The following is a 15,666-nucleotide window of genomic DNA, read 5'->3' as shown; positions in this document are numbered from 1 at the left end:
GTAAGCGGCTTATGGGTTTCATTGTGCACAGCGGCAACCCCCACTCGCCTGGAAGACCAGAGGCCCATTCCTGAGCAGTTCCTCCTGGCCCTGGCAGTCCACTGAGATTTCAAAGTTGCCTATATTCTGGCTGACCCCCAGACAGTGGCATCACACCTCACTCATCTGCTGCACCACCTGCCTTTTAACCTCCCCATGTTGCTGCAAAAGTCCTCAGGATGGCACCATCCATCTCTAATGCCTCTCTGCCTGACAGTTCCCACAGTGCCTCTCCAATTCCATTCCCATGCTCTGGGATTAAACAGATGTGTTCATCTGCTGAGTAAAGACAACCAAACCAGGTGGAAAAGGTGCTGGTCTCCCCTTCTTGGAGGCATCCTGGGTCTTGAGTTATTCCCTCAGGTCTCCCTCCTGTGGTTTCTGAGCACAGATGCACTCTGTTCCCTCCCTCATGAGAGCTCAAAGGACTAAATCCCTTTCCCCAACACTGCACTTCTCCAAAAGAAGACCTCTCCCAGGCCTCCCCAGGTGTCTGTGGGATGGTGGTTAGTGACAGCACGTGTTATCTGATCTGGCACCCCTCAGTAAGCCCTGCAGTGCTTACTGGTCTTAATCACTGTGGTTCTCTGATCCTAGAATGTGGGGATTGGCACCTTTTAACCTCTGCTTTGGCCTTATTCCAGAATAAGATAACAAAACTCACTTGACTTTCTGTTACAAATTACTTAATTCTGTAGTCAGTACCATTAGGTCAGTTCCCCAGAAACAGATGACAATGAATGTATGCAAGTGACTTATTAAGGAGGTGACAAGTAAGGGAGTGGGAATAGGACATGAAAGAAGAGGAAGCACACACAAGCAAGGGTGTGATTCTGGCTAAGTTGCAAAGAGGCTGACTTCAGCCCAACCTCTCCAGAAAGTTTTGGTGTATGGTCACCTGTCTGAGGTAAAGGATCTGGGCTTTCATTACAGGACTGTCAAGGGCACTTCAGGCAAGACCCACAGCAACTCTTTTTAGAAGTACAGTGAAAACGGGGGGAGGGTGAAAGGTATCTGAGGAATCTGGATGGACTACTACTGCTGGTCAATGTTAAACTAATTTCTACCAAGTTCTATAATGTTATGAAACAAGCCAGAAAGTGGTCGTTTGTTCTAAGACTTGACTAGTAATACCTGGTATTACCTGTAACTAAAAAAGTATCATATACTTAGGTTACACTAACTGCTTAGTAAGCTGCTTAATGAAATGCTAAGAGCAGTTTAAAAAAAACAAAAAACAAAAAACAAAAACAGCAGAACATTAAATACTGAAGCAAGCCTGAAGGAAAAACTGTTCTCTTGATGTCAACCTTTAATTTCTCTACAGCTGCTTTTGCTCTTTCTGGAAACCGGTCACCGTCACCATCTTTAAATGTTCATTTTCTCAAAAGCTATTTCTGAAACATTCTCAAAGTCACAGGATCTCAAAAACAATGTTTATTTTAACATATAAATTGTGCCGCCTAGCACCAATGCCTGTAAATACCAGAATTCCATCTGGTTACCATTACACTTTGGAACCATGCGACTGAAGCCCTGATAGATCAGTCTGTGAACAGATGATTCTCATGAGAACATAAAACAGAGACCACACAGAATCAAAATCATTTGATAAATGTATACAGAACTACATTTGTAGTCATTTAAATACTTTTCTCTGTTTCATATAAACAAGTTAACACCAGTGACCTTAGCGGCATTTTCCTGGAAGCTATACATGAGGAAACGTGCATGAGCCACATAAACGCAAGAGCCTGAAGCTGGACTTTTTATTTTCACTCCATTCTCAAATAAACAATTTTGTAAAGATTCCTTTTCCTCCCACCCGATCTCGCGATATCTTACTTTCATCTCTATCAACTGACAACGGTATAATCTACTATCTAACTCACATAGTAAATTATACTGTAGTCAATATGGTGAAGGAAAAGCATAGAACTTGGCCACAAAACAGTATTTTCGTTATTTTTAAAGTAGAAGAACACAAGTATTAAAATTATCGTAAAAGCAATGAAGTGGAAGATACTTAACAATAAAAACCACTGCATAAATACATTAAAATAAAAACCTTCTTTTAAATTTATCTTGAAGACAAGCTAAACTTTATTGATTTGAATTTAAACATTATTAAATAGAAATTGATATCTCTCTTTAGAAACCGGATCAACTTATCTCTAGTTTCCTGAAAATACGCCAAGTCAACCATGCTACTTCACTATTTTTGGCAGACTTTAGGCTAACCTCTGTACCTATTTTTATTTGAGGAGTGACTGAAACATATTTCTTTTAAGCAGAACTTGATGCCGAGCTAAAAGTAAACTAAGTTGGATTTCAGGCCCACTGGCAGGTAGACAGTCAGTCAATCATTTTTCGTACTGCAGGCAGCCCGTGGTTGTTGTCTATATATGGTATCCCTAAGGACATGCTGGAAAAACCTGTGAACACATCTTCCCATGCTGTATTCACATGCTCCATTCACAATGTTAGCTTACCCACGTTGTTAGAGGCTTGGGTAAGATGACTAGATTTCACGATGGAAATTTCTATAAGAAAAAAATGGAAACCTTAAAGCACTGATTTCGTATCGTAAATTAAGTATTTACCAGGTACTTAATACTAGGTAATATTCCTAGTAATGGCTAATGCAATTCAAATGAACAGCCATGCATAATGTTTAGAGATGGTCTTTGATGATGCCTGAAGTACAAGCAACCAAAGAAAAAACAGATACATTGGACATCATCAAAATTAAAAACCTCTGTGCTTCAAAGGACATACTATCAAGAAAATGAAAGGACAACCCACAGAATGGGAGAAAGTATTTGGAAGTTATATATCTGGTAAGGGTCTAGTATCCAGGATATATAAAGAATGTTTACAACCCAACAGTGAAAAGTCAACTCAATTTTAAAATAGGCAAAGGATTTCTGTAAAGATGTACAAAAGGTCAGTAAAAAAGATACTCAATATCATCAGTCATTAGGGGAATAAAACCCACTTCATACCTACTAAGATGACTACAATAAAAAAGATGGACAACAATAAGTATTAGTGAGGATGTGGAGAAACTGGGACCTGCAGACATTGCTGGTGAGAAAGGAAAATGGTATAGTAGCTTTGGAACAGTTTGGGAAGTCCTCAAAAAGTTAAATGTAGAGTTTCCATATGACCTAGCAATTCTACTCTGGGTATACATACACTGGAGAGATTTGAAACATGTGCCACACAAAAACTCTTACATGAATATTCACAGCAGCATTATTCCCTAGAGCCAAAAAGTGGAAACAGAAATGCCCATCAACTGATGAATGGATGGCTAAGACGTGGTATAGCTATACAAAGGAATATTATTCAACTATAAACATGGATGCACCTTGAAAACATTGCAGAATGAAAGAAGCCGGACACAGGAAGCCACATAATGTGTGATTCCATCTGTATGAAATGTTCAGAATAGGCAAATCCACAGAGATACAGATTGGTGGTTGTCAGGGGCTGGGGGAGGCAGGAAAAAGAAGTAATTGCTAACAGGTATGGGGTTTCTTTTGGGGGTGATGAAAATGTTTAAAAAGTGGTGATGGTTGTCCAATTCTGTGAATATACTAAAAATTGCTGAAGTGTAAACTCTAAAAGGGTAAACTTTATAGTATGTAAGTTATATCAAGTTAAAGAAACAAATGACTCTCTGAAGAAAAAAAAAGCCTTCATATTTAGGAAAAACAGAATCTTTATGCCTCAAAAAAAAATCTACTTTTAAAACTATACAACAGCTTCAGCTAAAACTGGCTCCCTTAAGGCATAAACCATCTTAAATTTATCTTTTTGTCTCTAGCGCCATGCCACATAATAATTGATCTGAATTACTAAACTTACTGCTCTTCTTTCCTTATGGTCTCAACACCTAGTCTTGACTCCAAAAATTACACATTATTTGCTTTTGGCTAGAATTCACATAATCAGAAAACTTCATCACAAATTCAAAGGAAAGATAATAGAAACAAATGGAACTAAGTAAATTTAGCACTCTCAATTCATAAAACTGATCTTGCCCCTGCCTTATACCAGTCACATATATAGAAGGTCTGGAGTACAAAAAAGGATGAGATACAATTCTTCCTTTCTACAGGTTCAAATTCTAGGCATCGGAGAGGCAACGTGCATAAAATGTAATTAGTATAACAGGTAAAGGAAGCAACCAAAAAGGGGAACATATATAAATTCTACTTAACTGAATGCATTTTTCTTTATTGGACAGATCTGCATTTTTATAGTTTACTTGGACCATAAAAAACATATGAATGATTGGAGAGAGTTCACGAAGGACAGAACTGGCATTTTAAAACCTCCAACAGATAACAGAAATTTATAATAGTTAAGTTCCTTGTCTGAGGTAATGCCCAATTATAAAGCTATATAATTTACAGCTAGAAAAGACCTTTACAAAAGGGGCCTGCCTTATTTTAGAGGAAAAACCTGAAGCCAGGTAGGTTAGGCAATCTTAACACTGAGAGTTAGTGCCTGAGTTCAGTGAATCATCAAAGCTGTTTCCCCACATGAAAATTAACATCTACATCACACACAAGCTCAGAGACAGTGTCCAGCTAATGAAATCGCTTCAGAGGATGAAAAGCCAAATACGTATTTACCGATTTTTTCTTTCTGATGTATAAAATGTGAATATCTTCACTTCGATATTCTTCATCATGTTTCTCCAAAGGAATTTTTTCAAAGTCAAAGTCTAGTTGAAGAAGCTATAAATTTTAAAAAGATATACTTTATAGTTAATAATATGAACTATCCTGTGGTGACAGAAATCAGAATGGTGGTTACCTTTGGAGTACTGACTGGGGAGGGGCACATGAAAAACTGAGCTAAGCACTTGATACATGTGCATTTTACATGTTTTAACTCAACTGAAATTGATTAATAAAATAAAATTTTCAATTATACATTATTTCATAAGTTCATTAACGTTCTTCATATTCAAGAAAAACATAAAAAATTAAAAAAACATTTCATCATATATCTGAGGCAGAGTCATGAAGAGTCGCTTTACCCAAAGTAACCCTTTCAGAGGATAAAACTGCAGGGCTATAGAGATGTACCCCTATGAGGAGTCACTTGTAATGTGGTGGATTTTTGCCCATAAAAAGGGCTTGGGTGACCAATGGAGGAAGATGGGTGAAAGATAAATAGGATTCTATGTACTACTTCCACAACTTCCTGTGGGTCTTTAATTCTTTCAAAAGAAAAAAAAAAAAAGAAAAGAAAAACCTCAAAATAGGTAGGATACACTGGTCAAAGCTATCATAAAAATACAGTGGAGAACACTAAAATAAAAAGATACCACATATCACGTTTCTACGATGTAATCTCCAAAAATAATATATACATCATTAACATGTTCCTAAAAGCCAGCAACATGTTTAATAAAGAAACGCTGAAAACTTTCTCAGGAAGGACAAGGGTGTCACATTATTATTTTACATTGTTTTACAGATCGACAAGTTAGAAAAGAAAAATAAATAATCAGAAAAGATGAAAAAGGCGGTGGGGAGGGAGGTTGGCAGTTATTACAATGGTGTGCTGTGAAGGATCCTCTCCTTGGGTTCATACAAGCAGAATGTTTTCCCTACTCAAAATTACCACAATACACTTGAACACAAAGTCACATATAGCCTCACTGAAGGGTAATCACTACAAAGATAGATCTAGTAGAGTACTCACCTCAAAATATTTTTTCTCAATTTCTGGATTTTTTCCCATTGTTCGTTGTTCATAACAACATATAATACAAGTCTCAGATCCACTGAGATCTTTTAGGGTTTTCAACAGTGGCTCCAAAGACTGTTCAAAAAGGAATATGATTTTTGTTTATGACTTTAAAAAATTTATATGTTTACTATAAAAGGGAGTAGGGGAGGTGGAGGGGGTAATTATAACTTCCCTACAATTCATCCATCTTTGAATCAATCCAAACAAGTAAATGTAGTTACAGCTCTGTAACTGATGATTAGTAAACTCTTCTTAACTAATCAACCACCATATTAATTTCAGTTTCCAGAGAAAGGATTCAAGTGACTGCATTTTGGAGTCCCCATGGATAAACAAAAGGAATTGACTGCACTCTTAAAATTTAATCTAATTTAACTTGGGATTTAAACAATCAACAATTTACCTACAAAAGCAAGCCCAACCCTAACTAGAATGTAATTTGGTTCAATGCTCATTATTGAAAAAAATGAGTGATGTCCACAACACTACACAAACTGATATTCTAAAAAAATCATTATATAAATATAATAAATCTTGCCACAGAACAATGAATTATTTATGATGCAATTTAATTATTAATGTCATGATTAACACATTCACTATGAATAACTAAAAAAAAAAAAAGAAATCTTAGTGTTTTACAGGAGATCCAAATGGCAAAATCCTTTAAAAATTTTACAGACACCTTTCGCAAAATGCACATAACACTTTTCTCAATATGCTTCATGGGCCTCTATGCTAATCATGAGTGTATATATGTAGTTCCTGGTGACCTTTATTTTCTCTTTACTGTGTCATCAACTATGGAACAAATATCCCGCATTCAGAGATGTTAAAATGCGAAGAAATGCGTGCTTCAGAATCCACCAAATACGGACTAAATCTTCTAAAGGAAGGGCCTTCACTATTAAATACTCACCTCTTCATAATATATGCAGTCGGCCATCAGGATGTAGTCTGGAGGAGAAGTAAAGTCTTCTATTTCTTCCCCCCTTAAAAATGTCAACCAATATTTTAAACTGTTGTTTCGCTAATTTAAAATATTCCTGTTTTCCCTGTTTTACAAACAAGACCCAGCAAGTCCCCCATGCTTTTAGTGAAACACAATTTAAAGCAAACTACAAATAGTTATTTTAAAACAAGCTGAAAGGCCATACAAACCATTTCAGTACCTTGGCTTGAACAGAACCAGTGACAAGGTGCTTGTTCATATTAATATTCATCTTCAGCAAGTCTTGCAATTCCTCTAGGTCGGTGACTATGACATCTGCCCTATAAAATAACGTTGGCTGAGGTGTAGGCACAAGGATGGGAAGCCAGTAACCGGGGTTTCCTGAAAAGCGGCGTCCCCTCCCGCCAAGCTCTTACCCGAGGGTAGCAGCCATGAGCCCCACGGCCCCGGTGCCAGAGCCCAGCTCCAGCACCGACCGCCGGCTCAGCGCGTGGGCCCCATCGCCGGAAAACCCGGGCGTTTCCAGGTATTTAGAAAGGACGATGGCAGCATCCCAAACAACGCAACCCACGCCGCCGGAGCCGTACTGCTGTAGTCGTAACACCGTGCCATCTCGCTTCTCCAAAACTCGCACAAAGTTCCGCAGTTGGTCCTCCCCGGAGGACTCCAGAGGAGCCGCCATCGCCACCCGGCAACACTGACTGTCGAGCGCAGTTACGTCACACCCACACGACCGCCCCGGGCCCCGCCTTGCAAGGGGCCCGGCGCCTCCAGGAGGCGGAGTTGGCGCCATAGCGCGTGCGCGAAGGCACAAAGCCCGGAAGGCGCCGTTCCACCGGCGTGGCCCAGCCGCAGGCCAAGGCTTCCCCGGCGCGCGGATCCGCCTCATTCTCCTCTAAATTACAAGTCTGCCTCAACGAACGGGCAGTTTAAATTACTTTTCCGGACAGAGCCAACCTGAGTGTTTTTATCTAGTTGGAGGTTGATTACACTGTTTTTTGTTTTTGTTTTTTGTTTTAAATTACTGGCCTTAAATCAAGGCAGCTTCCAAGATCCTACCAAGGATGGGTATAATCCTGCTTACAGAGAATTCCTAACATGCTACTAATTTTTCATCTGAATGGGTAAAAATGGTTGCAAGAAGCTTGTGACTGCGTTTAACGGTGAAGACAAAGTTATCCCTCTGAAGTTTACATCACTTAAATTCTTTGGGATTATGGAACTTAAATTGCACAAATTATTGAAAATGTGTGTATGTATTACTTCTACAGAACTCAACAATCTTACCCCCTTGTTGCTTATAATGAAAACACATATTTTAAACGTCTTTTAAAAATTAAGACTGGGGTGATTTATTAATCTTGTTAGGAACTCTGATACAAAGCACAGTAAAAGGCCACAGACCAGTTAATAAACAATGTGGCTTTTGGCTACTTTACAACTGCTGCTACGGCACTAAGAGGAAAACACGCTTTTTCATCACTTAGAACGAAGGAGTACAAATGGCAAATAAAAGTTTTAATCACATCTCTGATTAAAAAGTTTAATAAAGCTTTAAGTGTCTGCTGGTTTAAATATTACCAATCTAAAAAAATACTTTAAAAATTTTTAGTTAACACGAGATTTATAGAGAAAGTTACTTGGTTTTGAAGGCAATGCAGTTGGTTCCTATGCCATAAGAAACTTATCCTCCGGCTTTATGAATTAGTAAAGTAGCAGACTGTATTACAGGCCTTGAGTCACATAAATTTATATAGGTTATTAGCATTATCTTTAAATGTACAATATAAACAAAACTGTACATGTATGGCATATTAACTTTGTCTTCCAAAACAACAGGCAACTCGTTAGCTAAAGACACCATAGTCTGCAAAAACAAAAAGGCACATCTGTATAAGATATATGCCCTTTTTTCCTCTATGATTGGGTTAGGTAGTCTGTTTACATTTTGACAAAACAATAAACAGTGCATTCTATTATTTTCGTTCTATTTTTCACTTTTGTCTTCAGCAGCAAATTCTGGCTTTTAAGACATGGCATTAAAGAGTTTAAGAACAGTGGGTGTTATTCACGATCTTCCTAAATGTAAAAACTAGAAGATGGTCAAAGAGGCTTAAAAATCAGTATCACCACACACCCCCTATATGTGTATAAATTCACTGCCTTAAAAAGTCATCTGTTACTCAAATTTGAAAAATTCCACAAATGCACTATCCCCCTTCAGTGCAATCAATGTCACTTTAAACCATATTTTAGCAGAGTCTACAGTGCAAATATAAATTCTTTATACTGGCCTTTGGGCAGCACTGAGGATGCAAGACAAGGCAATGCTACTGATCACCTGAGGATAATGGTAAAGGACTTCTGTGTTTTTATTTTTCCAATTTTTAAAAGCTTATTTGATCAGTAGCATTTTTGTAAGAGCATTATTTTTAAAAAGTACTAAAATACTATGCCTTTTTTGAATAAATTAAAAAAAAACTTTACAAATACCATTCCAGTGTCAATGACTACATATGGCTAGGGTCATTGAGGAGTTTCTGCATTTTCTAGCAAAGGCAGTCTATACAATGGGGGGTGCGAAAGCTCCCGTTTGTAAGTCTTTGGTGGCAGTTTTGGTAGGTGAGGGCTTGAATTCTGCCTTGGTGGAACAGGGGGAGCTTGAGGATGAGCAAGATTATTTTGACTAGAACTGAGCACATAGCATCGACGTGGTACCCTTGGAGAGGGTGTGCTAGGAGGAGTGTTTGGAGAATTTGGACACGTACTAACGTCTCTGAACCAGTCTGGATCTCTGTGAAGATGTCCCAGTGGAGGTGGCTGAAGAGTAAACGGACAGTTTATAAAGTGTTCTGGAGGCCGAAGGGGTACTGGTGGAGGGGTATCGGGAAGAGGATCTCTCGGCGGCGGCGGTGGTGGACTATGCAGAGGCCCGTCAAATGCACCAGTAGGAGCAGGAACTCTGGGTTTTACCTTTGGAGGAGGAGGCTGTCTTGGCGGAATAGCAGGGGGGTCATCATCAGATTTCATAGTTCCCTCAAAAACAAAAAGATTAAATTATACCTCTGTTCTCCTGAAAAATCTGTAAGAAAAAGTTTTAAAAAGACTAAAGAATTCTTATGTGTTAAGTTAAATCCAGAGCCTCAAAACAGGTTAATCTGGTTTAATGATTGGATTTATGAGTAAATTACTCCCAGTTTCACTCAGGGCCCAGTTTAATATTTTGATATATGAGATGTTTTAACTGAAATCTTATAAAGCCTCAGATTATCTTGCTTTATATATACAGTTTATAAATGTATGGTTTTATTTATAATAATGGGCAAGTGAGTAAAAAGAATATATAGCTTTGTAAACATGAAAGGACATGAAAGGACAAGAGGACTTAATATCCAGCTTCTGCTTTTTGACCATTTACTTCTACTATCCCCAGTGAGGCTTAGTGGTGGTTCTCAAAGTGTGATCCAGGGATCAGCAACATCAACACTAGTAGGGAACTTGTCAGAAATGCAAATTCGTGGGCCCCACCCCAGACCTACTGAATCAGAAACTCTGGCCATCTGGTTTTAACAAGGCTTCCAGGTGCTTCTGATGCAACCTAAAGTTTGAGAAGCACCAGTTGAAAGTTTGGAGAATGGTTTGAATACTACAGTTCTTTCCATCTCCACCAGAAATAAAAGTACTTCTTCTGAGCATCTGTGAATCTGCCCAGCCTCTTTTTTTAGAAAAATTTTTATGAGGATTAAACAATTATTTAAGGTATTTTCTAAATAAAACAACCTAAATATTTAAAAACCATAATGGGTGACCAAATTGTAGTTGACAGACTCTTTATAAGAACAAGCACTATTTTGAAGATTCACAATTTTTTAAAAATTTTTTTAAAAATTTAATTTAATTTTTTTTTTTTGCAGTACGTGGGCCTCTCACCATTGTGGCCTCTCCTGTAGCGGAACACAGGCTCCGGCATGTGGGATCCTCCCAGACCGGGACACGAACCAGTGGCCCCTGCATCAGCAGGCAGACTCTCAACCACTGCGCCACCAGGGAAGCCCCTGGAGATTCACAACTTTGAATAAGTTGAAGCAAACCTAAGTCCTGTTGACTACCTTGGAATTTGATTTTTTGTTTTTGTTTTTTGGCCACAAGGCACAGCATGCAGGATCTATAGTTCCCTAACCAAGGATGGAACCTGTGCCCCTGCAGTGGAAACCCAGAGCTAACCACTGGACCACCAGGGAATTCCTTACCTTGGAATTTGAAGCATCGTGATCAAATTTTTTTCGAGGAGGAAGTGGAGGAGGAATCAGTGGCTCTTCACTTAGTTTATGTAAACTACCACACGAACTAAAGAAAGACTCTGGGGGTAAAAAAGATTAGTTTAACCACAAGTCACAATGCAATCATAAGACAAAACTTTACTTCAATCTGTGATCACCTCTGCTATGGTATCTGTCAGACTGTACTGTAGCTGACTGTTGGTTTAGCTATCCTCTCCATTAAGGTGTAAGCTTTTTGAGGGCAGTGTGTACTTATTTTCATATCTGTAGCATGTAATACAGTGGTAGTGCCTGGCACATACTAGGTATTACTGCTAAATAAAAATATACTGTTCAATTAAGATTAATAAGGAGATTCTGCTCCCTGAAAAGCCTTTTGTTTGTATAAACTGTACTAACTTCCAGAGAAAGATCATCCATAAACAGAGACCATGCTTTTTTTTCCCCAAGTGAACATTATTTTTACTTAACTTATTTTAACATCATGTTAACTTACGTAAACATGCAGTGTAGATGACTGGTTTTAGACCACAGTCAAAAATTAAATCCTTAGCTAATCAACAGTATTCTCAGTGTAAAATACCATGCATTTTTTGAAGCAGCTATTATTGGATACATTTCTACACAAGTAATAAAACCTCCATATAGGAGACAATAGGGTAGGGTTGTATCACAGGACTCTTCTATTTGCAAGTCTTTCATTGATAATGGAAACATTACACAACTGCATTAAAAGAAATTTACAAAATAATAAAGTATTAGAGGAAAAATTACCCCTAAACATGCCAACCAGACATAGAATAAGAACGATTTTCATGTTCATTTCTTTTGTCTTTTTCATATGGTTAAAAAAATACCTGTAATTATGGACCAACTCCCTATTTTATATCTCCACACACAGTTGGTATAAAAATAGTGATCATAGCTTGTTTATCATTATACTGAGGTTGGGTTTATAGGAGCTAGTTGGGAAAGAAGTTGGTGAGTTTAATTTCAAACACACTGAATTTGTGTGAACTGCTATGGGACATCCAAGTAAAGATGTCACTCATTACTCCATGTCAAAAATTGCTGTCCTGATCACGTGACTCTGCAGTCACCTCAGGGTGTCTTGATGGCTCACCGTGCCAGTAGCAGAAACAAAAAGTATGCCTATGGGGTGTTGGCAGATGGTGTGAGGAGGTTAGGTAGAGCAGTACCTGCTGTGAATATGTTCCTTTTGCCTGCCCAGCAAACTTTGCCCTGTCTTTGTCTCTTGGTGATGGTGAATCCATCCCATATGGCTTTAGTCAGCCAATTCTGCCCAGGGCACCCCAATTTCAGTCAAGAAGTGGACAAAGGACTCACTTTCTTAACTTGATCAGATTCTTATCTGCCTCTCTTTTATGCATACAGCTGTGTGCTTCAGTGAAAGCTGATATTACCCCTTAGCTCCAGAGGTGGGGCCTGATTAGACCATTCCCTCAGCCAGAGTAACTGGTTGTTGACACATGAACTAATTCAGACTACTGAAATTTGAAAGGAGGTTTGCAAGAGGCTACTGAAAAGGAAGTTCCTTGCTCTTTTCGAAAAGCAGTCTGTCAGTCTTTCTCTGTACCTCTCTTTCTCACTTGACTGAACAAGGAAGCACATAACCAATACTCCTGCCACCACTCTTATGACCTTGAGGAAAAACAGCCTCAGATAAAGCTGATAATCTGGACAAAACAACGAAGAGTCAAAAAGAAATCTGGTCTTTAATAACATCAGTAAAGTTATCATTATCAGTTATCATTAATAACTGAATCAACCAGTTTTAAAGCAGCCTTCCTCCAGACTTCCAGCTATGAGTCAGATTGCTTTCTTACTGTTTAAGGCAAACTTAGTTGAGTCTTCTCTTCCTTACAGAAACACACACGCTCATGGAAGCAAATACCTTAATGATAATGGGATAGCTGTGAAAGTTTCTGAGTCTGACTCTACAGTCAGCCCACTTAACCACTTAAATGCAGAATGTTTCTCCATAGGAGGCACTCAGTAACCCTTGTTGAAGTGTGAAGTTCAACTTCAATTTTATTTTCTATTAAGAGCACTTCTCGGACTTCCCTGGTGGTGCAGTGGTTGAGAGTTTGCCTGCCGATGCAGGGGACACGGGTTCATGCCCCGGTCTGGGAGGATCCCACATGCCGCGTCATGGCCACTGAGCCTGCGCGTCCAGAGCCCGTGCTCCGCAACGGGAGAGGCCACAGCAGTGAGAGGCCCGCGTACCGCAAAAAAAAAAAAAAGAAAAAAAAAACACTTCTCCACAAGATTATACAGGTTTTGTGAGCATTTTAAATAACCTTAGTATTCCAAACCAGTGAATGTAGGATAATATACTTAACAATTTCTGTAATGTTAGCTAGCTATGTAAGTTACTTCCAATTTTTTATCATTCACTCGTCTATCCACTCAACAAGTATTTATTGTGCATCTGCTATAGTGCCAGCACTCTTCTAGGCACTAGCGATACAGCAGTGAACAGGAAGCAAAAATTCACGTCCTTCTGGAGCTTATGTTCTAGGTTGATAAGAGAATAAATATGATAATTAAGTATAAGTATAATGGCTATAAGTTAAAAGAAGAAATATTAGGTAGGGAAGGGGGAGCAATTTCGAAGAGGGTGATCAGGGAAGGCCTCACTCAGGTAATGCCAAGCAAAAGCCTGAAGGAGGCAAGGGAGCATGCCAGGAGACCAGAGGGTGAAGAGCACTCTAGGCGGAGGGAATAGCAAGAACAGAAGTCCTGATGTGGGAATTTGTCTGTTTTGTTCAGGAGGCAGAGTAGCTGGAGCAGAGTAACAACAGGAGAGGAGAGTAGGTGATGAAGTCTGATAGATCAAAGAAGGCCAAACTGCATAGGACCTTATGGGTTCTTTTGAAGGAGCTTTGGCTTTTACTCTAAGATGGAAAGCCACTGGCTTTAAGTATAGGTGAGAAGAGTCTAACCTACATGCTAAAAGGACCTAGTTGCTGTATTGAAAACAGACTAAAGTGTGGAAGGTGGGAAGTTAGGATGCTACTATAATAAACCAGGTAAGTGATGGTGGTTGCTTGGACTAAGGTGGCAGCAGTAAAGCAATGGTTAGATCCTGGATATATTTTGAAAGTAAATAAGACCTGTTGATGGATCACATTTGGGGTATGAGAAAAAGAAAGAAGTAATGATGATTCTAATATTTTCAGCCTCAGCAATTAGACAAATGTGGTTATAACTGAGAAGAGGCGGCGATGGGAGGAACAACTTTAGAGGAGATAATATCCAAATAGAGATGTCAAACAGGTCACTGAATACATGAGCCTAAAGGTCAAGAGACAGGTTCTGGGCAGAGAAAAAAAATTGGGGAATTATCATCATACAGATGATATAACAGTGAACGAGACACCAAGTGAGTGAGAAGAAAAGAGATTCAGAGACTTAGGGCCTTCCAATGTAATAGGTTGGGAAAATGAAGAGAAACCAGCAAGAGAGACTAAGGAGCTAAAAGTAAAGTAGAAAAACCAGGGGAGCAGGATGAACAATGTGATCTTCATGTACGTGACTTCTTCACAAAAATTTTTTGGTATTCGGTATTAATGAAGGCAGAGACTTTGTCTTTCTAGTTTGCTGTTGAATCCTTAGTACTTGGCAGAGTAGCTGGTTCAAAGTACTCAATTCTCTATTGAATGAATAACCAAAGGGTATGAACATTTTTTTGGTTTGATATGTTGTTTTCAGATTTCTTTCTAAAAGGATCATACTAATATATCAGTTTACAAGGGATAAGTAATATATGAGTATCTTTTAACATAGGCTTGCTCATACTTTGATGTAAACTGTCTATTCATACTCATTGTTAATGCAGTCTTGCTGTTTTTCCCATTGTATGTGAGCACTTTCCATACTTTTATTTCTTTCAGGATTTTAACATGTTCAGAATTTTATGCAGTTATTCTCAATATTTTCTATTAAAATTCAAAACATGATTTTCTTTATCATACGGAAAATGTATTTTACTACCACCCAGAATAATGTCTAGAACTCCTGGTTCTCAAATGGCATAGTGTTATGGGTTGAGCTGTGCCCACCTCCACAGAAGTTATGTTGAAGCCCTAACCCCAGCACCTATGAATGTGACCGTATTTGTAAATATAGTCTTTACAGATACGTAATCAAGTTAGGATGAAAGTGAGCCCGAATTCGGTATGACTGGTGTCTTTATAGAAACAGGAGATGAGAAAATGAGATACAAGGAGAAGATGGCCATGTGACAAGAGGCAGAGATTAAAGTGATGTATCTACCAACCAAAGGATGCAAGGATTGCCAGCAAATGTCAGAAGAGGTAAGGAAAGATTCTCCCGTACAGGTTTCAGAGGGAGCACAGCCCTGCCACCTTGATTTTCAGACTTCTAGCCTCCAGAACTGGATCTTAAGCCACTCAGTTTGTGGTACTTTGTTACAGAAGCACTAGAAACTAATATATGTAGTAAAAACATTTCCACTGCTGAACAACCAGGAAAATAAGAAACATGCACAAACTTCAATGAAGCCAGGAAGCATCTGGATCCTGAAGCTTCAATGCATGAAGGTGGACTACAATGTACATGAAGGAGACAAATGGA

At 38.7% G+C, this 15,666-nt stretch overlaps 2 protein-coding genes across 4 annotated transcripts in view; both read right to left on the bottom strand.

Moving 5' to 3' along the window:
• Positions 1-1,461: 1,461 nt before the first annotated feature.
• Positions 1,462-7,678, bottom strand: VCPKMT (valosin containing protein lysine methyltransferase). The gene is made up of 6 exons (XM_059057111.2): positions 7,183-7,678; positions 6,976-7,086; positions 6,734-6,806; positions 5,767-5,886; positions 4,686-4,790; positions 1,462-2,582 (listed from the first exon to the last, which is right to left on the bottom strand). The coding sequence occupies exons 1-6, from the start codon at positions 7,653-7,655 to the stop codon at positions 2,568-2,570; spliced, it is 897 nt and encodes a 298-aa protein (XP_058913094.1). The 5' UTR covers positions 7,656-7,678; the 3' UTR covers positions 1,462-2,567.
• Positions 7,679-8,093: 415 nt separating this feature from the next.
• Positions 8,094-15,666, bottom strand: part of SOS2 (SOS Ras/Rho guanine nucleotide exchange factor 2) — a 103,387-nt gene continuing 95,814 nt past the window's right edge. For all 3 annotated transcript variants that reach the window (XM_059057079.2, XM_067028489.1, XM_067028488.1), the window contains 2 exons: positions 11,017-11,126; positions 8,094-9,802 (listed from right to left, as the gene is read on the bottom strand). In XM_059057079.2, the coding sequence (XP_058913062.1) occupies positions 9,293-9,802; positions 11,017-11,126 (620 nt within the window). In that variant the 3' untranslated portion in view covers positions 8,094-9,292. The remainder of the gene's footprint in view (positions 9,803-11,016; positions 11,127-15,666) is intronic.

This window comes from Kogia breviceps, chromosome 3 (genome assembly GCF_026419965.1).
Source record: "Kogia breviceps isolate mKogBre1 chromosome 3, mKogBre1 haplotype 1, whole genome shotgun sequence".
In the NCBI taxonomy this organism is placed as follows: Eukaryota; Metazoa; Chordata; class Mammalia; order Artiodactyla; family Physeteridae; genus Kogia; species Kogia breviceps.
This window is presented reverse-complemented; position numbering and strand designations above follow the sequence as displayed.

Bases quoted from the DNA above. Each gene is read 5' to 3' on its own strand.
- VCPKMT (XM_059057111.2), bottom strand. From the start codon at position 7,655: ATGAGGCGGATCCGCGCGCCGGGGAAGCCTTGGCCTGCGGCTGGGCCA. The intron at 7,087-7,182 runs GTAAGAGCTTGG...GTTATTTTATAG, and splicing joins CTCATGGCTGCTACCCTCGG to GGCAGATGTCATAGTCACCG. The intron at 5,887-6,733 runs GTGAGTATTTAA...CTTTTTGAACAG, and splicing joins ACTGCATATATTATGAAGAG to TCTTTGGAGCCACTGTTGAA.